At 47.8% G+C, this 23583-nt stretch overlaps 1 protein-coding gene across 1 annotated transcript in view; it reads left to right on the top strand.

The window, feature by feature from the left end:
* Positions 1 to 23583, top strand: part of Polr1A (RNA polymerase I subunit RpI1) — a 234120-nt gene that overhangs the window by 81307 nt on the left and 129230 nt on the right. Inside the window, exons 10-12 of the mRNA XM_084576213.1 lie at positions 5272 to 5380; positions 10540 to 10623; positions 11404 to 11556. Of these exons, the coding sequence (XP_084432339.1) occupies positions 5272 to 5380; positions 10540 to 10623; positions 11404 to 11556 (346 nt within the window). The remainder of the gene's footprint in view (positions 1 to 5271; positions 5381 to 10539; positions 10624 to 11403; positions 11557 to 23583) is intronic.

The raw sequence follows: 23583 nt of genomic DNA, 5'->3' as shown, positions 1-23583 counted from the left end.
GCGGTCTGGCGTAGAGCAGGAAAAATGGACTGTGCCTGGTCGTCTCATGCGTGGCGGTATTAAACGCATACGTGATGAAGGGTAGTATGGTGTCCCAGTTCTTATGCCCTGCGTCCACATACATGGCTAGCATGTTAATAAGCATTTGTTGACGCGCTCAGTCAAGCCATTTGTCTGGGGATGGTATGGCGTCGAGTGTCGGAAAATTACGGTGCATAAACGCATGAGCTCTTCAACAACATCAGCAGTGAATTGTCGGTCCCGATCAGTGATGACAATTCGTGGTGGCCCGTGTCGTAAGATGACTGAGTGGAACAAGAAAAGCGACACCTGATGCGCCGTAGCAGATATAAGAGCGGCGGTTTCACAGTAACGTGTGAGATAGTCTACGCAGATTACAGTCCAGCGATTTTCGTCCACGGACTTCGGAAACGGACCTATGAGGTTAATGCCTACTTGATCAAACGGAGCTGTCGGGGTCTTCACAGGGTGCAGCAAGCCGTCACTACACTGAAGGGCCGTCCAAACAAATAAGGACGGAATTTGGTCAACACCCAAACAAGTGCGAGGCATTCACGCTCCGTAATGGAATAATTGCACTGGAATTCCACAAAAATGGAATTCCACAAAAATCTTTGAAAGCGCAGGCATCAACAAAAGAAAAGCCTTCAGGCAGCGCAGGTCGGGAGCGCTGGGTGCTCAATTTCTCAGTCATGGATTAGTGGTGTAGCCTGGTGGCAGAATCTGAACTACTCTCAAGATGGCGACCGTGGAACCGCCACCTTAACAAGCTTACTGGAGAGGGATAGCATCAGGCAGCAATGTGTCAGGCCGTTTTAGCATAAAATAAAGTGTCACTCAGGGAATTTTACAAATGCACTCAGGGAAAACCTGGAAAACTCAGGGAATTTGGAAACATCAGTTTGTTAGACACCCTTACACTGTGAGCGGCAAGATTGAGCATAGCTGCCACCTTGTGGTAAAGTGGTGAATCCTACTTAGTGTGAATGCGGGCTCACGTCATCTGCTAGCCAACAGATTTTTCATGCACGTGTACAATGTATGTGTCGGTTTCCTATTTGTTTTGCAGTTCTAGAGCACTTTTATTTACCTGCCTTCCGGTAGCGCAAGCAGACTGCCCACTCAAAAAAAGCAAGATTCACAATTGTTAGTTTGGAATCACTGAACATTTTATTGTAACTCATGAAATGTAAAATGTGTGGCAGTGACGTTAGTGTTGAAAAAGGTGACCAAGAACGTGGCCTCGCCGTGAAACTTGTTTTCCAGTGTGAAAACTGCACGGCACCTCGTCAGCATGGAGTTCACTGCGGGTATGCGGCGATTAGGAAGTCAATCTTTTTGTAGTGATTGTGCTGGCTGCCCATGCAATGTAGAGCACCGGGAAACAACATAATGCTCTGAACAACAGCTTGAATGACAACACCGAACATTTCGCACCGCCATCTACATACTGAAGCTTGCCAAGACTACGTGAAGAAGCAGTTGATGCTTGCAGCAGCTTGTGAAGCCAAAAAAGTGATGCAGGAGTGCGCTGTACTGGTTTGAGAACTGTATAGTGAATTAGACCTTGGAAATGGCTGCGTCCTCAAATTACGACAGCACATACTAGATGATGCAGGGCCACATGTTGCATACGTATATGCGTGGGCACTATCATTGAACAATTTACTAGACTTGTGCCTGACTGCGTTGTATTCTGCTACTTGTGTGCCAGCTGTGAACGAGGGCCAAAAGAAGGTCCATCTTAATCAGTCCTGGAAGGCCGGACACCTATGTCAAGAAAACACAGGACAAAAGGCTGGAGAGATGAAGGTTCAGGCAGCCCTTAGAGACCCTTTACAGCGCGAGCGCATGGGCGCTGCCATATTTGATCATGTGACCCTTCCGCCATCGCTGGCCTTCAGGCCTTCTGGTTTGACGGCTTTCGGCGCGCTAGTACTCGGCTGCACGGTGCAGCGTACCCGCTATCGCTGGGGGCAACGAGCTTGTAGACAGGCAATAAACTTCATGTGAATGTCTATAGTATGTGTAGGTGCTAAAAAAATGTTTAATTTAACCACGTAGTTCATTTATTGCGTCCTCCTAAATGTCTGCATTGGCTAGAACGTTTCGACAAACCCATCAGCCGTCGACTCTTTTTTTTTTTTGCTTTTTTTATCAATTCCCTCTCTAGTGCTCTTTGTGGAAAACGTGACTTTCTGTAAAGCTGAATATATTACAAACTGATTATTCCCTCAAACTTATTTTTTTAATTTTCTTGCGCAAAGGGCGAACGCATGCTCAGACTATGCTGGCTGAGACGCATTATGAATGTTCATTTAACATTGTGCACAATACTTACTGCTCAATATGGACGCGCGTGCAATCCCCGACAATTGATAGGATATAATTTATCTCCTGTAAACGTCCTGGCTTCAAAAGACTATTACGCTGCTTGAAGGCCGCATCAGGCGCTCAGCGGCGTTCACCCGCGCTCGGGCGAAGGTGACTGGAAACTGCACCGGAATTCAGAACGCACAGTACGCAGCCCAAGCAAGCGGGGATATAAAAAAATCTTATCATGGTAAATTTCATCATTTGGCCCGTGCATTAGTTTCATAAAAGCAGCAGTTATTACATGTATTTCAGCAGTACTTGTCTAATTAAAGTTTGGTTTTGTTTGTGCGGTGTTACGTCCCAAAGTGACTCAGGCTATGAGTGGAGGACTGCGGAAATTCCCCTCTCCTTGGGGTTCTTTAATGTGCACTGATATCGCACAAAACACGGGTGCCTGGGTTTTTGGCACCAGCGAAAAGCAGCCGCCGAGGCCGAGATTCGATCCCGCATATCCTGGGGAATAGTACCTAATGAAAGTAAACAGATTCACTTACATGCCCACACTAACTTTCCTTCTCTGCGCAATCAATTCGTATAACTGCATAGACATTAATAGCAACGTCAAGGTACCTCTTAATGCCCTGCGAAAAAAACTCGGCAGCAGTGCAAAGATTCAATATCCAAAGCAGAGAAAACGTCAGGGTCGTTCTCGCATTGCCATGGCCACTGCCGGTGCTAAAACGAGCTGGGGCGTGAGGTATAGCCATTCTCTTCAATTCACAGGCGCTTTCTTGTCCCAGAAAAGAGCATGAACTCGTGATACATCTCCCAGAAAAACGGTTGCCTAGGCCATGATGTGCACCTTATGTAGAAAGCGTCTTCTGTTCTTCCGCCAATAAACAACAGGGTCATTAGCTTTACCTCCTCGCAGAATACTTCGATAAGACAGATGACACCTGCATCAAAGCAGCGCTGTTTAAAAGTCAGCTGGTATTCTTACACAAGATACTGGATGCGTTCCGAAGGCCAGCAATGACGGCCGTCCTGGTGGCGCCACCTGTTAGGGAAGAGTTGAACTACTCGCTGTAAACGGTCTATACTTGTTGAAAAGTCTAAGGAAGGATGGCCTTGGCTATGCCACAGTGCTTTTTGATAGCGATATTCAGGCTCTTGTTGCTGTGCAAGAGGCAGACGTGTACGGATATATCAAAGTACAGAAGGAAGGCTGTATCAAGCACGTGCAAAAATATCTGGAAATGCCCCTTTGGACTTTGTTATCCAAGCACAAGGGTACAGGGAACATTAGAAGGAACGATAAACTCACAGGATGCCTTGTAACAGAATTAAGCTCATATTATGTCTGGGCTTTGCATTCTCTCAGCGAAGATGTAGAGGCAATGCAGAAGGTGGGGATTTGCACCTACCATCATATTTCTTCCACTGATGAGGCTTCAAACCACGACCTCTACTGAACAGAACTGGCCTCTTGAGGCCGGCTGCAAAAGGGGAGCCATTCTGGGCCTTATCTATGCATGGTCAAGTTGCTTGAGTACTTTAATCTTTTTGAAAGATGCATGTAGGGTATTTAACATATTTTTTTGTTGTTGTTCAATCCTTGCTGCAATGTCGTAGTGGCCAAGGCACTCGACTGCCAAGGCCATGGCGGTCATATTTTGATGAAGTTTAAAAATCAAGGCTCCCCTGTGCTGTTTGATATCACTGCACATTAAGTTAGGACGTGGCTCTTTATGGCCCAAAGGTGATCAAGAAAAAGGAATCTCATTCTCTTCATTTTGCAATCCTGAGATGCTTTTGCAGCAATCTGTGATTTTCAGTAGAAAAATATCACTGAATTTTTATGCTGGAGTGCACCAAAGTTGTAAATCTGCTGCTTGGCCCTTTAAATTGAGGTCAAATCATACTGAGCTTTGATCTCTTGTGCATGCTTCGCCGGCATCTTTTTTGTCTCGTTAGAAAGACTGCAACTCAGGCTATTTTCATATTGCACTTGGCGACCAAGAGTGAGCCCTCAGGCTGGAAAATAGAGGAAAAAAAATTGTGCGAGACATGCGCTTATAGTTCTCCCAATGCGTGTGACTAAAGTTGTGACTTTTGATTGGCTCGCAGTGTCAGCTGCTTCTAGTGCTTCTAGTGCTTCTTGTGGGTATTGGGTCGTGTCAAAATGGGACATCGGAATCTGCCCGGGCTGTTGTGGAATGGTTTGCACCCCTCCATTCCAAACTCTTGGCTGTGCACGTGGAAGATGCTCCATAGTTCTGTCATTTGCAGTGTTGTTTTGATTTGACTTCAGTTTCCACTGCTGCTTTTTGCTCTTTTTATTCAGTGTCACGCAGGTGTTGGCTGGCATTTCGAAGCTGCTGGTTGCTCTCAACAGGTTGATGATGATGCATACCAGCGTAACAAAGCAAAAGATACGACAAAGACAAATAGACATACAAGTGCTTGTGTCTGCTTCATGCTTTTTGCTGGGTTGTGCTGGTATAAATACATCTTGGAACACCAACTAGCCTGCACTCTTACCCTAGTTATCAACAAGTTGTTGGCAGTAGTTCAGCTCCTCTCTTGCCTGAGTTTGAGTTCGTCCTTGTCCTTTTATGTTTCTTCTCCTAGCCATGCTAATTGACCGACAAGCCCAAACTGCAGGTCTATTAATACTATTATTTACTGGAACATTACATCAGTGTTGAGAACGTATGCAAATACTGATGTTGTCCTCTTGTGTGATGCAATTGTAGAAGTTGGCTCTTCTACAGTTGATTTGCCTGTCCCTGTTTGATCATACACTATTTCAAGGAATCGTTGAGTGACCTGGTTTAATAGTTTTCTGTGTGATAAAATAGCAAAGTGGTGTTGGCAAGGAAAGGCAGTTGGCATTACTGTAATAGCATGCTGTTAAATGGTGTGTGTATGCAGGGAGGACTACAACCAGCTGGTGTTTGGGGCCCTGGCCTTCGTGAAGGTGGCCATCAAGCTCCTGCCACCAGCCATACACAAACCCCAGCTGCTGTGGACGGGCAAGCAGGCACGTGTTTTAAGAGCTTCTGTTCTTGCTATTTGGGGTCAAAGTTGTTCAGTTTTATGTGCTGAATTGAAATATGTGATCACTTTCTCAACTATTTGACTTAAGTGGAGGCACAGATTTTAGAATGGCTAAAAATGGTCACAAAATCAATTTTGAGAAAAAGCCATATTGGAATGTTTATCCTTTTGACCTCCCGCACTCAAATTAACACTGAAATCAGTGAGTAAATGCTATAAAATCAGCTTTCAAAAGCATCATAGCAGCCGCTAAGTGCCCCCCCCCCCCCCCCCCCCCCCAAAAAAAAAAAAGAAAAATAAAATTTGTTCAAAATCCGGTGTATGCTCGGGCACTGCAGCCGGCTGATTGCCATCATCTTGGGCTAGTTGTGAAGCTGTTTTCTTTGTGCGCAATTTGCGCTAACTCAAAATGGCATTGCTCAAGTGCAGTGGCTGCCCGCGCTGGTTTTCCGAAGGCCGTTTTATGGGTCTTTTGTTGGCTCTCACATGGTGCGCTTGGAAAGCACGCCATTCTGTGCCTCCCATTGTCTGGCGTGACTGGCATGTCATTTTGTTTCCCATGGTTGCCGCTCATGCGTTTTTGCGTTTGTGCTTATGTTTCTCAACGCACCGCTTTGGGCTGAATTTTTCCTTATGATCAAGATGCCAGAAAACAGTAGATTGTAACCATGCACGCAACGAACCTTTGGAAGCCGTAAAAAACTGGTATGGAACAAACATCTGAAGGTGTTGGCCTCAGCGTGCCTTTGGTACCTGCGTTATAGCCAGTGCCAGACCTGTTGTATATGCAGGGAACATCAACCACGCTGTCCAGTGATGACACCGCACATTCAAATTACAGTACAAATTTCATCCAAGATGACGGTACACTTCGTGTTGATGCTGCCATATGCTACTCTCGCCGGAGCTGGTGCACTGTGTTACGAGATCGGTGCAAAATCCATTCTGTCAGGAAAGTGGGTGACCCAGCATGAGTTTCACTTCCCTGGCATCAGCAGGGAATGCAATGCTGATACCGAGTTCATGATTGGGGATGTGAAGATGTTAGACAACTTTATCGTGCGTGCAAAGCGCGGAACCTACGGTCATCGCAAAGACATGAGCAGCCAACCGCTCGAGCGTCACACCCAACAGACCTTTTCAGGGCATCCCAACTGATTGCCATGGTGAGGTTTGGGCCTCCTTGGCTCTGGACCGCCAGTCCTCCCAATAAAGTTTTCAGGGCTCAGAATACTGTCCTTAGAGCTGAACGCCCTATCCCTGCACTCTTGTCGTCTAAAAAAGTCAACCCATAACTTCATGCACATTCGATGGCTGCATGCAACCGCTAAAGCTCGTGAATGCGCACTTCATTATCGGCGAAACTCTAGACCCGAACCCCGCATACTCGCACTAGGCCTACCCGTCGCTGAACGAGCCGGCAGTTCTGCGCCGACTAACATTTCTGGCCAAGGTCGTTGCTGATGACAAGGGAGAACATATAAAGTGTAGCTTCTTGTTTTTCCTTTTTGTAGCTACAGACAAGCACAGCTGTTCAGGCCGTTCACTCATTGGTTGTCAAGTTCTCAATCGGCCTCCCGTCCGACCAAAACAGATTCGATGACCGTCCGCTGATAAGTTTCGTCAGCGTCGTGGGGCTGAAAACCTCACACTACGGTGATAGGTGACCGTTGGCTGTGCTGGCGGCGTCGCCGATGTAATGCGAAAAATCAGTGCGCCGATGAGCTAAGGAACCTATAACCGTGCAGGTCATTGACTGTGGCTATGCCTTATCACCTTATGCTGTAGAAAACATGCCTTACTCTATATCGCCTTCGTGCGGTAACATCTTCATCAAACACTTCTGCATTAGGGATGACCACTGCGTCAATCAACCAAAAAAAAAAAAAAAAAAAAAAGGAAAGACGTGCCCTTTGACCTTACAGCCTGCATTGCAGACGATGCTCCGCTGCATATCTTCTGTGACGTCACACGAGCATTTCAAAATGGCGGTTGCTCTTGGTGGGAGGAGCTTCCCAATTCCAATTTCTATTGCGTTTTTTTGTAATATGCGTCGCGCGATAGGCACTAAAACTTTGAAAGTAGAATCACAGACCTGCATATTATTCATAGAAGTATAAAACGGCAATACGTCAAACACCCCTGTCATCGCCCCTTTAAGAAATTATCTAATTAGGCTTCATTAATGAAGCTGGGATGAGGCTAGTAGTGTTTTGTTAAAAAAACAACCTGACCATAGCGAATACTCATTTTCAACAGCACAAGAGGCACCTGTACACATGGATTTCACCGGACGGTCTGTACAGGAATCAGATTGATTATGTTCTTTGCCGGCAGAGATGGAGAAGCGCTATACAAGCAGTAAAAAAAAGGCTTGGGGCCGATATTGGCACCGATCATTAGCTTCTTGTTGCCAAATTTAAGCTTCGATTGAGGAAAACGCAGAAAACTAGCAGGCCTTTCAGGTATGATCTGGATCAAATTCCATCAGAATATGCTGTGGAAGTGAGGAATCGATTTCAAGAATTAGATCTAGAAGACAGAGAGCCTGAAGAGATGTGAACTGATGTTCGTGATATATAATACAACACGTTGCTACTAAGGTAGTTCCAAAGCAAAAAAAATGCAAGAAAGCAAACTGGTTATCTGAAAAGGCTTTGCAAATAGCTGAGGAAAGGAAGACTGCGAAAGGTATGGGGGAAAGAGAAAGATACAAGGTTCTCAATGCGGATTTTCAGAAAATAGCAAGGAGAGATAAGAATGCCTTCCTGAACATACAGTGCCAAAGTGCCAAGCAGTTGAGGACAACAGCCAATTAAGGAACACAAGAGCTCTGTATAAGACAATCAAAGATATCAAAGGAAGCTTTTTCAGAAAATAGCAAGGAGAGTTAAGAATGCCTTCCTGAACATACAGTGCCAAAGTGCCAAGCAGTTGAGGACAACAGCCAATTAAGGAACACAAGAGCTCTGTATAAGACAATCAAAGATATCAAAGGAAGCTTCTGTGCTAAGCTGGGCGTGATAATGGACAAACGAGGCAAGGACCTCACTGAAGCCTCAGAGATAAAGAAGAGGTGGCAGGAATACTCAGAAGAACTGTACACGAAGGACTCGGATGTGCAAACCCAACATAAGACGGTTGTGGTTACTGATCTCGAGCCGGGCATCCTGAAGTGTGAAGTTGAATGGGCCTTAGCCAGCCTTGCTAAGAACAAAGCTAGCGGAACTGATGGTATTCCAGCTGAGTTGCTTCAAAACCTCAACCATGACGCTGTTGACATTCTGCATACATTATGTCAGAAGACTTGGACAACCCTGCAGTGGCCACAGGATTGGAGGAGGTCAGTTTACATCCCCATTCCAAAGAAAGGCAGGGCCAAAGATTGTTCCAACTACCGCACGATCGTGCTTATTTCGCATGCTAGCAAAGTGATGTTGAAAATCCTCCAAGGTAGGCTGCAGCAGTATGTGGATCGGGAGCTTCCGGACGTGCAAGCTGGGTTTCGCAAGGGCAGAGGAACCAGGGACCAAATTGCCAACCTTCGCTGGATCATGGAAAAAGCAAGAGAGTTCCAGAAACCCATCTACTTCTGCTTTATTGATTATGCAAAAGCGTTTGACTGCATAGATCACAGCAGATTGTGGCAAGCTCTCCAAGAGATGGAAGTTCCAATTTACCTCATCTGTCTCCTCAGGAGCCTGTATGAAGGGCAAGAGGCCACAGTCAGAACTGGGCATGGTCTTACTGATTGGTTTCCGATTGAGAAAGGAGTGAGGCAAGGCTGCATACGGTCGCCTTGCCTATTTAACCTATATGCAGAGTGCATCATGAGGAAGGCCGGTCTGGACAAGTCTTCAGCTGGAGTGAAGGTTGCTGGGAAACGTATCAACAACCTTAGATATGCGGATGATACCACTTTAATGGCAGGAAGTGAAGTGGAACTCAAGAGGCTTCTGATGCGCATACAAGAAGAGAGTGAGAAGTTTGGGTTTAAACTGAGCATTAAAAAGACAAAGATCATGACGTCTTGCCCTATCAAGTCCTGAAGTATCAAGGGACAAGAAGTGAAAGCTGCGACAGATTTTCTCTTCTGGGGCTCGAAGATTACCTCGGAAGGAGACTGCAGCCATGAAATTAGGAGACGCCTGCTTCTGTGAAAGAGAGCCATGGCTAGCCTTGACCGCCTAGTAAAGAGCAGAGACATTACACTGCCAACCAAGATCCGTATAACTCGTGCTATGGTCTTTCCAGTTGGGATGTATGGATGCGAGAGTTGGACTGTGAAGAAGGCTGACCGCCGAAGAATTGACGCGTTTGAATTGCGGTGCTGGCGGAGACTCTTGAGAGTTCCTTGGACGGCCAGAAGATCAAATCAGTCGATATTGTCGATCATAAACCCTGACTGCTCATTGGAGGGTCAAATTCTAAAGTTAAAGCTCAGCTACTTGGTCATCTGATAGGAGTCGCTGGAGAAAGATTTGATCTTGGGAAAGGTTGAGGGCCACCTGAGAAGGTGTAGGCAGCGAAGGCGATGGTTAGATGGCATCCTCGAGGCACTGCAGATGAAGGTATGTGGTCTTAGGAAGATAGTGAGAGACCGGAAAGCTTGGCATGATATGGTCCATAGGGTCACGAAGAGTCGGACACGACTGAACGACTGAACGGACTATGGCATCTCTCATAGCCTGAGTCGCTTTGGGATGTTGAACCTAAAAACCGATCCAAACTGGGAAGTGCACAAGCAAGCATTTCATTTTCACACATTTTTACTCTTTACCTTGTCTTTGCAGAGGTGCTTGCATAGTCAGGAAAGCATTTGAGTGTTGAATAAAATGGAATCAAATTGTGTTTCTTGTTTGTGAGGAATAGAATATCGGGGTTATTGCAGGTGTTTTACCCCGGAAATATGTTTCTTAACACAATTAAAATTCTGTAAAAATCATTTTATTTCCTCAAAACTTCTCCAAAACAGAATTATAACTGCTCCCTGAGCTACTCCGAAATGCTTGAGCCTGCTTCCAACCTTGCAGTTTATTCATCGATTACTATCGGTTGTGTGCACCGTCCCCTCCTCCCAGCCTGGGAAAGCATGCCATCCTCTGGCTGCTGACTGATGTGCTGTGGTGCTTTCCCTTGTAGGTGCTGTCCACTGTTTTACTGAACTGCATCCCACCGGGCAAACCGGCTCCCACCGTTGAAGGCAAGGCCAAGATTCCAGCCAAGGCAAGTGAGCGCTGCATCTGCAGGCCTGGTCGGCGGAGGCATCCTGGGAGGCCGTACCTTGCACTTATGGGAGGGAGGGAAGGACAGAGGGGACAGCGAGCGGTCGTGCTTTGTCACCACCAATGCCTGGAGACAGCCCTTGTTAAGCACCCATTCGGGATTGCTCACACACAAGGGCCTGATAACTGATCTCTGGGCAGGGTGTAGTACTGACCAGATAGATTTGATTAAATGCTGCTAGATCATAGTGGAATTGTGTGAAAAGCTCTTTGTTGCAGCAGCGTAAATTTTTTTTTTAGGGGGGGGGGGGGGGTATTTTTATCCAGCTGTAGCTGCAAATAATGCACTTACCATCTGTGCATGGACGTTTTTTTTTCTTTGATTGAAGGGGGGGGGGGGGGGGCATTACTGGGAGCCAGTTTTGACTCTCCAGTGATTCAGCACTTGGTACACCTTTGTATTGTGTTGGATGCTTCAAGTGACTAAGCAGGAAGTAGTAAATAAAAGGGGGGTACTGCGCACAAAAAGAAATGGACAAGAAGGGAACATAGCAAGTGCTTGTGTCTGTCTCTTTTTGTGCACAGTAGCCTTTTTTTTTTGCAATGATGGTCTGACTGGCCCAACAACGCATGCTCTTAAACTAAGCTGGGAGCAGTTTAAGTTCTTCTGCAGGTTTCTAAATAACAAACAGACTTAGCACAAAGCATTCAGTGGGTGCTGCACCCTGTGCCTGGTGAAATAATGCACACTGTAGAGCCACACCTCTTTCTCTCTCTGCAGGCTTGGTCCTCTGCCACGGCTCCTCCTGGTGCAGGGGGGAGCTGCATGACAGAGGCGGAGGTGATCATCCACCAGGGCGAACTGCTCTGCGGTGTTCTTGACAAGGCCCACTACGGACCCACCCAGTTTGGTCTGGTGCACGTCTGCTACGAGGTAGGCAGGCACTCATCATCCCTCTGTGTGGCACAGGCTGTATGGGAAGGCCTGTAGTGGACAAAGAAGGCTCCTCTTGTGTAGAATTCAGTCGAGATGAACAGCACTGTGAGATCACTTGGTTCTTTTCTCATGGGACTGAACGTAAGCAAACATTCATATAACTGTCTCGCATTTCCTTCGATTAAGGCGAACTTTTTGCAAAGACCATGGCCACCTCACGTAATGGCACTCACGAGGCTCCTGTCAGTGCTGTGGAGGAAAGAAAAAAAGAGTATCATACTTCTACACAAGAATGCTCACCCTGACAAAATGGCTTCCACGTTTCATTGCAGAGAACTACGGAAATACTGTCCTGTGGGAGCATGCTTCTTTGGGGGGAAGCTATCACTTGCGCTGGCGGAGACCTCGCATAGTCAAATCTCAGCTTTGCTTGGGTTTTACGCTGGCCGCGCGCTATCTCCAACAGACAGATGACGCGTACACACAGGGCGCACCTGGTTATTAGCACAGGGCATGAAAATCCGAGCTACACAGCATCGCAATGCGCATTATCAGTGTGCAGAGGTTAATGCTGTGTGCATTGCCTACGGCTCATGGAAAGGCGTATGGTGTGCCTGCTCTTAGAGTGAGCAGCAGCTATGCTGCATATGGGCAAGATATTGTTACGTGGAAACTCGATGTACAGTACAACCTCGTTAATTCGAAATCATCAGGACCGCGAGAAATCTTCGAATTAAGCGGGTTTTTGAATTAACCGAACACACCAAGAAATAAGACTTAGGCAAAAAAATTCGTTGCAGGAACGTGTTACCTTTATTCGGCATATTTTGAATTACTACTGAAAGTAATCAGAGATGCTGGTTTGCTACGTCCGGTAGTTTGCGGCTCCTAAGGTCATGCTCTCGAGTTGGTCAAATAGACGAAACATCTCTGAACTTCCACTGCGGCACTCAACAAAACTGCGGATAACGTTCAGCGATCCGATAACTTCACCAAGAGCAGGTGCTCGGGGAGGCTCGTCGGTGTCGTCGTCGCTATCGTCGCTGTCATCACGCATGTTCATACCAGCAGTGATCTCACTCTCCAAGTCAGAGTAGCCAGTCTGCTCTTCGCTCTCAATGTTGATATACTCGGCGAAGCCGACTGCGTTGGACTCATCCTCTGCGCAGAGCGCATTGATGCGGTCGCAATACTCTGCTCCTTCTTCGTCAAGAGTAGTAGTACATGGGTGGTCTGCACCGGCATCAACAGTGCTTTCACTGGAAAAACCAGCGTGTTCAAAACACCACCTGATCAATGTGGGCTCCACTTGTTTCCAAGCGTACACCATGAGGCATATGGCTCCGAGGAGGTCGATGGAGTACTCCTTGCCATTGTCGTAGCAAAGGAGCATGCGCTTGAGCAGGTGGTACCGATAAATCTTCCTAGTGTGGTGAATGACGCCTTGGTCCATCGGCTGTCAGATCGAAGTGGTGTTCGGAGGTAAAAATACCATCCTGATGGCCTGGAGATGTGGGATGTCGCCATGTGCCGGGCAGTTGTCGACGACAAATAGGACATTCCTGCCCGTGGCCGCGAACTTGCGGTCAAGTTGCCGCACATACTCTTCAAATATTGCACCTGTCATCCAGGCTTTCTTATTGTGCCTGTAGACGAGTTCATCCTTTGGCGGCAGCCGTGCATTTTTGAAGCAGCGAGGCTTCCTCGTCTTCCCGACGACCAGTAGCGGCAGCTTGTGTTTACCGCACATGTTTGCGCCGAACAGCACAGTAATCCTGTCCTTGGCCTGTTTCCTACCCTTGATGGCGGTGTTCTTCACTGCGAATGTTTTTGTTGGCAGCATCTTATAAAAGAGTGCAGCCTCGTCAAGGTTGTAAACGTCGTCTGCACCGTACTCGCTAAGCAGCGGCGCCAATGTGTGGTTTCTCCAATCCTCGACAACGCTCTCGTTAGTGCTGCCGCTCTCACCACAGACGGTGAGAAAGGTGAAATTATTGCGTTCTTTAAAACGGCAAATCCATCCATTGCTGCACTTAAATTCCTCGTGCTCAAGTTGTAGAGATAAGTCGTTGGCCTTCTCCCGCAGTAGCGTTCCATTGACGGGAAGGTGGGCAGCGTTTGCTTTCTGCAGCCAGCGAAGCAGAGCAGCTTCCACATCTTGATACGTGGGAGCCCGCACTCATGACCGCTTCGAAGAATAGGTCTTGCCGTAAGCCTTTAGTATTTTTGACTTGTTGCTCAATATTGTGGACAACGTCGAGAGGGGCACGCCATGCCTTTTGGCCAACTCAGCCTTCGAACAAGCGCTCTTGCCTGCTTCCTGGATCAAGCAGAACTTCTGCTGCAGCGTTAAAGTCTTGTACTTTGGCATTTCTGCACTGCTACGGTCACAAAGCTAGCACTTCTGCACAGTCCCGCCCAAAAAAAACGGCACAGAAGCCGACCCCTAACCACAGCGCACAACACAAAGAAATGTCGCAGGCGAGACCAGCGCGGCGGTGGTGGTGGCGTACTTGCAGCGTCGGAGGCACGGGGGAAGAGTGGGCGAAGCACACCAAGGGATGGAGTGGGGGCGAGGTCACGTGATAAAAACCGGTATGCCCGCCGTGTTGCAGTGAAGCACGTCTTCTCCTCTGCAGGCGCGTGTTTCGGCGGTGCGCAAGGCGCACTGTGGACCGATTTTTGTGCGGAGAGTGCTCCGGCTGGGGCGCTTCGCCTATAAATCATCACCATTACTATGTGGCTTTGCCTCGCGGCTCCGTAGGGCCGTCGTTTCGCCGGGTTTGCGGCGAAACATGGATCAGGCATTGCCGCATAGCAGTCCAAATTTTCGAATTAACCGGGCTGGCGCAGGCCGCCTGTTCGAATTATCTGGCCAAATTTACATTGGAAAATACGAGACTGCAGAAAACCTTCGAATTATCCGGGATTTCGAATTAACCGAGTTCGAATTATCGAGGTTGTACTGTATTTACAGTGTATTTACAACAGCCTCAAGTGGCATAGCAGCAAGCAGCAACACGGAACCAGTCCCACTTCTTCATCACCTTGTCCCTTCCGCGAGGCAAGAGAAGGAAACACTTCGTCTTCCTCATCGCGTAACATGACCCCCCGGCTGTGTAAGCGTCATTCCGGCGCTAATCTGACAAAGAAGGCATCAGTTCATATGGCTTCAGGCACGAAACATGGACAATATCAGTAGTGGGGCGAGAGGAGGAGGATGCGGGCACAAGAGGGGCAAGTTCATAAGTCACGTCAGTGACTTGGCAAACCACTATAGGGAACTATAAGGGCCACTATAGGGAACCTGCGCTGCCCAGGGGGCGCGCTTAAAATCATACACCCAGCGCCACCTGGTTTCAAAATGAAGCGTATAGTAGGACGGAGTACGTCGCTCGTCATTCGTGGCTATGCCCATCGGCGGATTGAGAGCTTTCTATTTCGTGCGTAATGCTTTTATCGCAGAGTTAATGCTTTGAAGAACTTGGAATTTCCTTTTTGATTAAATTAAAGGCACAACCTGACCTCCTCGGCTGCCTGTCAACTTGGCTACGAGCCGTGCCGCCGTTGCAATACAGTCGAGTCCACTTATAACAATAGTGGTTTTAACAATGTATCGGTTACAACAATGACAACCTGATGTACCGCCCATTTTTGTATGTTTTCTATGGTAAAATAACCCGCTTACTACAATGCCCCTTAGCCACATTATCGGTTATAACAAGGAAGTCTGGCTCCTGAGTGCTTGTGCCAAAAGGTAGCTAAATGCGAAATCCTTGAAAAGAAAAAAAAAGAAAAATTCCAGCTGCTGCACCCTCCCTGCCGCGCGCTCATACAATAGAACCTGTTTTCTGGCCTTCTCCGCATTGTAAGCCACGTGCGCCTTTTTCCCGCTGCCCTTCCACCCCTCGGTACACAAATGGACTGCGCCCATAGCTCTGCGCTGCGCCACCCTCCGAAACACAAATGGACTTCGCCAACGCGCCGACAGCGCTGATCCACTGAGCTGCTCACTCACCCGCCCGCCCCTCATTTTGCGCAGTTCTGCAAACGGATTTGGTTGTTTGTGCAAGTTGATTGCGTCGAAGTCGTTCCTGGCCACGTGGTTTCCTCGTTTTGTTTGTATCGCCGCCGAAACGTAAGATGGCTGATCCATCCGCTGATTATCGGACGACGTCGCCGGTGAAAAAAAAGCGCACGGCTATCGATTTGGAGGCGAAGTGCAGTATCACGAAGGAGTACACACTATCGCAACCGACGGTGTCAACGATCATCCGCTCTTCTGATAAGTTTGACAGGGAAAAGTCCCCGCTTGACAGTGGGCACAAACACGTTCGACAAGGCGCCTGACAATGACAGCGACAACGACGCGGTAGGACAGGCTGCCTCAATGTTGTTCTTGCAAGAGGCCCTGCAGTTGATTCAGTCCCTCTGGGGCTTTGTTTTCGCGAGGGACCTTCAGCTGCACTACGTGGTGTACCTAGATGCCATGGAGAAGGATGTCGACACGCTTCGCGTGAGGCAAGCAAGGTTAACGGACATGGGGTTTTTTCGTGCAAGCCAGTGAGATGTATGTACGTGGTGAGATGCTTGTGGCGATTTCACCCCAGGGGCCTGCGTGCTCCAATCTCCTCTGCTTTTAAATAAAACTTTCGTCTTGCTCTCTCTCTCTTCACCCCAGTGTTACTTCGGGATTTCTCAAGCTGAGGGGCAGCCGCGGTAACCTTCTCGTATTTTTTACAAGACCCCTTTCGGGGCCACCAAAACGATGTCGCGGCGAAGCTCGCATGTCACTTGCCGTCCATAACGCCTCTCTGCAGTTATTATGCTTTCTTTCGTGCTAACCGTTTATAACAATTATCGGTTATAACAATGGAAATTTTGTAGCACTTGAATTTTGTGGCTCTGTATTTAAGCTATAATGTCGCTACCCGCAGGTTTGAAAAGTTTCTCGTGAGTTCAGTCTTTCTTTTCTATTTCTTGCTATGGGGCATTTGCAAAGTTGAGCTACCCTGCACTGTGAAGTATGTGCGCGCTTTCTGGCAAATAAGATTTTCCTGTGTTGAAGCATCACTAGTGGAAGGTAAATATATCACACCAAAATTAAATGACCGCCCTGCTATAATGTTATGCAACCACGCCACTTCGTCGGCCACGCGTTCTCCGGTAACATTCGCCAGGATTTGGGAATGCGGAGCGCGGTGCATTGAACGCGTGCATGTACTTACCAATTGCCCTTTTGGGAAACAGTAATGATTCAACAGCTTCATGATGAGAAAATTTGTCGACCAATAACGTGTCTAGTGTGTCACGAGGCACTTAATTTTAGGTACTTATATAAGGCAAGGCTGTTAAACGCATCATAGAGAAACTAATGCCTGCAGTCACGTTTCGATACTTGCCTGGTAACGACAGCGAACGACTAGCAATTGATGGTTTAAGTGTATTTTGCTCATTCCTCGAAGTGAATAACACCCGCTGCGAAGCATGGATCTAAAAGGCTCACACTGCTAGGACTGAAAATAGTTAAGTGGCCACAATCGTTCCATTCATAAATGTTGAGTGGACATTATCGGTGCCCTACAATGCTAGAGTGTGGTGGAGAGTTGCAATACTTTAAATCTTTTTAGTCTAAACCCGCACTCTCTATCTTAAGAGACAAGTTTGAACTGAATCGAAGGGTGGTGTTAGTATCAGTGAAGGGTAATAAAAAAAAACCTGCGCGAACTTTAAACAACAAAGTTGCTACACTTTGCTCCCTGCACAGAATGAAAATTTCAGCAGGCAATACATTGACGTACCTCCCACACCTCCGACTGCGACTAGAGATCGGCGTATTTAGACCCGATACGCCGATCCCGATCGATTTCAATAGAAAGATCGATGTATTTCATGCCCAAATAAAAGACTCGAGCAATCATGGTGACTTAGTAGCATACGTGCCATACAACAATTATTCATCCTGAAGAAGCTAGATCGTACAGTGTGATATTTACAATACGCAAGTTGTTTTGGATTGACCATGAAGACTATCTACCTATAGATTTGTACGTGTGCTATAATTGCACGAATGTTTTCAGCGATACGTCAGTCATCAAACTAAAATATTCAACTTAAACGCAAAAAGTGCTTTCTGTGCTTCTGAAGCTATACATCTTTTATTCGAAGTAAACAACGAATAAATTAATTCTCTAATTGGGGAGTTGTTTTTAAAACCCCGCTCACTTACTGACCAATTGGGAAGTTTTTGAAGGGATACTAGGGATTTGCGACAGTCTAAATCAGGAAGCCTGAAAGCATGCCGGTTATGGCATTACTCGACTCCTTGCACTTCCGACAAAATACTGCGTATTCGGTTAGGTGGTTAACTCTCTCAGTTTTTCATCTCTAGATGATCGCAATACGCACACCAGGATGCCACTTACTTTCAGCCTTTGTCGACTTTGAGTTGCCGTCCATCTTGCAACGGCCCCACTCAAGTGCCAACGCTCAACGATCCGATGCTCGCGGGTGAACCTCAAGCTCAGGTCCGCTCTAAAAGGCGCCCTTCACAACACGTTATCATCGAACTGCGCAAATGATAAAAGCGAATAAACAAAACTTTATATGTACGCTATGGCAGGAGAAGCCACGTTATGAAGCATAATAAGTAGCGCTCAAACGAGAAACTCGACAATCTTCCGTACTCATCCAGTCTCCTGAATCCAGCTCAGTTCTACCGTCACTGTGGCTTGGGCGACTGCGGTGGAATGGAATACAGGGCGATATTTTTATCGTAACCGAGTGCTTCTAAACGCAGCAGCATGCTTTTGGTTTCGCGGTAAATTAGCCGCTCTTCAGCGCCTCGAGCCGTGGTAGTCTCAGCCGTCCTACCAAGATAGTGGCGCGATGACCACTAGACGGCGCTGGCAGTACGCTGAAAACTCCAGCGCCGGTTCCCTATAGGGGGACAAAAGTTTCTCAAAGAGACCGATGCGGCGTGCAGGAGACCATAAAAGAACCAGTGACCCAGGGTCATAAGTTACGTGGCGATGTCGCCTATCATAGGCAGACTTCTGAGAGGTCTGAGAGGTCTGAGAGGTGAGGAGCCGACTACTGGCTACATGGCGCGCTTCCGTGGCTTGCGCAATGGCGTCACTTGCGTAGGTAGTTATGGGGCGGCCAGCAGGAAGAACCAGTGTGTCCAAAGTTAAAGCGGGGTGCCTGCCAAAGAGCAGGAAGAAGGTTGATTATCCAGTCGTGTCGTGCTTGGAAGAATTGTAAGCAAAGGTCACATATGGAAGAGCGAGGTCCCAGTCTTGGTGATCAGGTGATACATACAGGGATAACATGTCCGTAAGAGTGGGGTTGAAGCGCTTGGTAAGGCCGTTGGTTTGGGGATGGTACGCGATCGTGAGCTTATGCTTCGTAGAACATGAGCGCAGGATGTCTTCAACAACTCGAGACAAAAAGTAGCGGCCGCGGTCGGTGATTAATCGACGAGGAGCGCCATGATGGAGAATGACACTGTGTAGAAGAAAGTCAGTGACATCCGTAGCGCAGCTCGTGTGTAAAACTCGTGTGATGGCATAGCGTGTTGCATAATCGGTTGCCACTGCGATCCATTTGTGACCCGACCGTGACGTCGGGAAGGGGCCAAGAAGGTAAAGCCCAACACGCTAAAATGGTTCCAGGGGCACGTCAAAAGGTTGGAGACGGCTAGCTGGTGGCCGCGATAGTTTTTTCCTACGCTGACACGTGTTGCAGGCTGCGATGTAGTGCCGGATGCTGCGGTATAGTCCTGGCCAAAAAAAACGACGCCGTACCCGGTCGTAAATGCGAGACACACCGAGATGGCCAGGTGACCCTATGGACTATATCACGCCACGCCTTACGGTCTCTCACTATCTTCCTAACATCACATAACTTCATCTGCAGCGCCTCGAGGATGCCATCTAACCATCGCGTTCGCTGCCTACCCCTTCTCCGGCGACCCTCAACCTTTCCCAACATCAAATCTTTCTCCAGCGACTCCTCTCTTCTCATCAGATGACCAAAGTAGCTGAGCTTTAACTTTAGAATTTGACCCTCCAATGAGCAGTCAGGGTTTATGGTCAACTATTTCGACTGATTTGATCTTCTGGCCGTCCAAGGAACTCTCAAGATTCTCCGCCAGCACCACAATTTAAACGCGTCAATTCTTCGGCGGTCAGCCTTCTTCACAGTCCAACTCTCGCATCCATACATCACAACTGGAAATACCATAGCATGAGTTATACGGACCTTGGTTGACAGACTAATGTCTCTGTTTTTTACTAGGTGGTCAAGGCTAGCCATGGCTTTCTTTCCCAGAAGTAGGCGTCTCCTAATTTCATGGCTGCAGTTTCCTTCCGGGGTTATCTTGGAGCCCAAGAAGAGAAAATCTGTCACAGCTTCCACTTCTTGTCCCTTGATGCTCCAGGACTTGATGGGGCAAGACACCATGATCTTTGTCTTTTTAATGTTCAGTTTAAGCCCAAACTTCTCACTCTCTTCTTGTACGCGCATCAGAAGTCTCTTGAGTTCCACTTCACTTCCTGCCATTAAAGTGGTATCATCCGCATATCTAAGGTTGTTGATACGTTTCCCAGCAACCTTCACTCCAGCTGAAGACTCGTCCAGACTGGCTTTCCTCATGATGCACTCAGCATATAGGTTAAATAGGCAGGGCGACAGTATGCAGCCTTGTCTCACTCCTTTCTCAATCGGAAACCAATCAGTATGACCATGCCCAGTTCTGACTATGACCTCTTGCCCTTCATACAGGTTCCTGAGGAGATAGATGAGATGATTTGGAGCTCCCATCTCTTGGAGAGCTTGCCACAATCTGCTGTGATCTATGCAGCCAAACGCTTTCGCATAATCAATAAAGCAGAAGTAGATGGGTTTTTGGAACCCTCTTGCTTTTTCCATGATACAGCTAAGGTTGGCAATCTGGTCTCTAGTTCCTCTGTCCTTGCGAAACCCAGCTTGCACGTCTGGAAGCTCCCGATTCACGTACTGCTGCAGCCTACCTTGGAGGATTTTCAACATCACCTTACTAGCAGCGGTGGCGTAGCGGTAGAACATCTGCCTCGCATGCAAGAGGACCGGGGTTCAAATCCCGGTGCGGCGCAATCCTCCACCGGATGAAAAAAAAAAAAAGAAATCCGTGTGTCGATGGAATTGCATAAACAGGCTTAGGGTGCGACCTGATGCCGGTGAACACCTCCGGCAATGCACTGCCTCACCAGAACAGGAGTTGGCCACCCTGGTGCAGTAATTGGCCACAACCTCCTATGAAAAGCTCCATAAAACCCCGGCCCTCAGTCACCAGCGGCTGCGGAACAACTGACCACGGCGGCGGTCAGACCTGTGACGCAGCAGGAGGTGCTAAGAAAGCCTGGCTCCACTGGACAGGCCACCATTGGAAACTGACCCTGGCAACGTTTAATGCTAGAACCCTAGCTAGTGAAGCTACTTTAGCAGTGCTCTTACAGGAACTAGAAGGTATGAAATGGGATGTCAGATGGCTTAGTGAGGTTAGGAGGCCGAACGAGGCATATACTGTACTGAAGGATGGGCATGTACTGTGTTATCGAGGTTTACCAGAGAGGCGACAACTAGGAGTAGGTTTCCTTGTCAATAAGTATATAGCGGGTAATACAGTCGAACCCGGATATATCGAACTCGAAGAGGATCGCGAAAAAGTTCGATATATAGATAATTCGATATACAGAAATTGGCCTGTGACGGCACTTACGATGCGAAAAAACGATACCGTATTTGCCGCGTAATCAACCCACTCGCATAATGAATCCACTCTCCACTTTTGCACCCGAGAATTTGAAAAAAAAAAAAAAAGCGTTAGGACCAGCTCGCTCACATGCAAGCGATTGAGCGATCTCAGCGACGAGCGGCAGCGACAGAGCGAAAAATTTCACTTGTTGGAACTGCGTCCCTCTCGCCGCTCAAGCCACCAAGACAGTTCAATACAAGGTTTCTGTGTCGCTGCGGCGGAAAATCGCGAGCGTTTTCGCTTGCATGTCGATGGCGCGCATCACTCCGTTTCGGTCGTCGCATCCACAGCTCATTTCTTGGCAGCATGCCAAGATGTTGGGCAGCGATAACGTCAGGGCGCGTTTATCTTTTTATAGCTCCTCCGGTGGTGGGGAGCGAACTTGGCAGAGTGCCCGTGATTGCACAAGCCTGGTTCGATTTATCACGCCGCGCTTGGGGCGGGCGTCATGATCGCAGCAGCTGACTGCGTGCTCGTTGATTCATACATGCAAAGATAAACGGCTCCCGCCAAAAAAAAAAAAAAATGCCGCCGCTTCTTAACGTCCGCATCCGCCATATCTTACGCTATGTCGCGCGTACAGCACAACGATAAGAAAGAATGACCCTCGCAAAAGAAAAAAAAAACACAGAAAGAGCTGCCGCTTCTTAACGTTCGCAGGCGCCATGGAACTGTGCCAGCACACCGCGGCAGCTCAAAACAAGGTTTCTGTGTCGCCGCGGCAGAAATCGCCAGTGTTTTCGCTTGCATGTCGCACTCCGTTTTGGTCGTCTCATCCACAGCTCATTTCTTGGCAGCGTGCAAGGATGCTGCACAGCGATAACGTCGGGGCGCGTTTATCTTTTGATAGCTCCTGCGGTGGCGGTGAGTGAACTTGGCAGAGTGCCCGTGATGGCTTGATTGTACAAGCCTGGTTCGATTTATCACGCCGCGCTTGGGGCGGGCGTCATGATCGCAGCAGCTGACCGCGTGCTTTCGTCGATTCATACATGCAAGGATAAATGAATCCCGCAAAAAAAAAAAAAAAAAAACTTGCTGCTTCTTAATGTCCGAACAGCACGATAAATGATAACTCGCAAAAAAAAAAAAAAAAAAAAAAAACCCAGAGAGCTGCCGCTTTTTAACGTCCGCAGGCGCCATAGTCACGTCAGCCGCTGCGCGCAGAGGGTTCGCAACACACGCTGGAGAAAGCGTTTGACACCTGTCTGAAAACGAGCTGAGCTGGCTTGGCGCATGCGTAGCGCGTGCTGAAGGAGAGAGCTCGGCAAAGAATGGGCACACCCACGCACATGGCTTGCAAACGTCATGTGTTGGCGCGCGGAAAACGATAACTGCAGATGCGCGCACCTTTGGGGAATGGGCGTGGCACTGTCCAGAACTGTCCCCTCTCATTCCTTCCGCGCGTGGCTTGAAAACGTCACGCGGCAAACGGCCAAGGGTGATGCGATCGTCTTTGGGGAAGGCACACTTTCAGTGCGTGGTGCGGAGTTCGATATATCGAACGACCGGCGAAATTGAGTTCGATATATGACGCGGCTTTCCTATACTTTTACATAGGACTTTCAAGGGGATATTCCGTGAGTTCGATATAACCAAAATTCGATATATCCGGGTTCGATATAACCGGGTTCGACTGTATAGATGAATTCTATAGTATTAATGAGAGGGTTGCAGGCATCGTAATTAGGCTTAATAAGCGGTATAAACTGAAGGTTGTACAGGCCTATGCATCTACATGTAGTTATGATGACCAGGCAGTTGAAGGCTTCTATGAAGATATAGAATCGGCAATGCTAAAAGTAAAGACGCAGTATACTGTACTAATGGGCGACTTCAATGCCAAGGTAGAGAAAAAACAGGCAGGAGACAAGGCAGTAGGTGACTATGGCATTGGTTCTAGGAATAGCAGGGGGGAGTTACTAGTTGAGTTTGCAGAGCGCAATAGCTTACGCATCATGAATACCTTCTTCAGCAAACGGAAGAACCGCAAATGGACATGGAAAAGTCCTAACAGAGAGACTAAAAATGAAATCGACTTCATAATGTGTTCAACCCCCGCCATTGTGCAGGATGTAGAGGTAATCGGGAAAGTGCGATGCAGTGACCACAGGATGGTGAGGTCCCGAATTAGCCTAAATCTGAAGAAGGAACGCAATAGATTAGTAAGAAAGAAACCCATCAACGAATTAGCGGTGAGGGGGAGGGCAGAGGAGTTCAGGATCTCGCTA

Source organism: Amblyomma maculatum, chromosome 8, assembly GCF_055883805.1.
Source record: "Amblyomma maculatum isolate TAMU_Amacu chromosome 8, ASM5588380v1, whole genome shotgun sequence".
Lineage (NCBI taxonomy): Eukaryota > Metazoa > Arthropoda > Arachnida > Ixodida > Ixodidae > Amblyomma > Amblyomma maculatum.
This window is presented reverse-complemented; position numbering and strand designations above follow the sequence as displayed.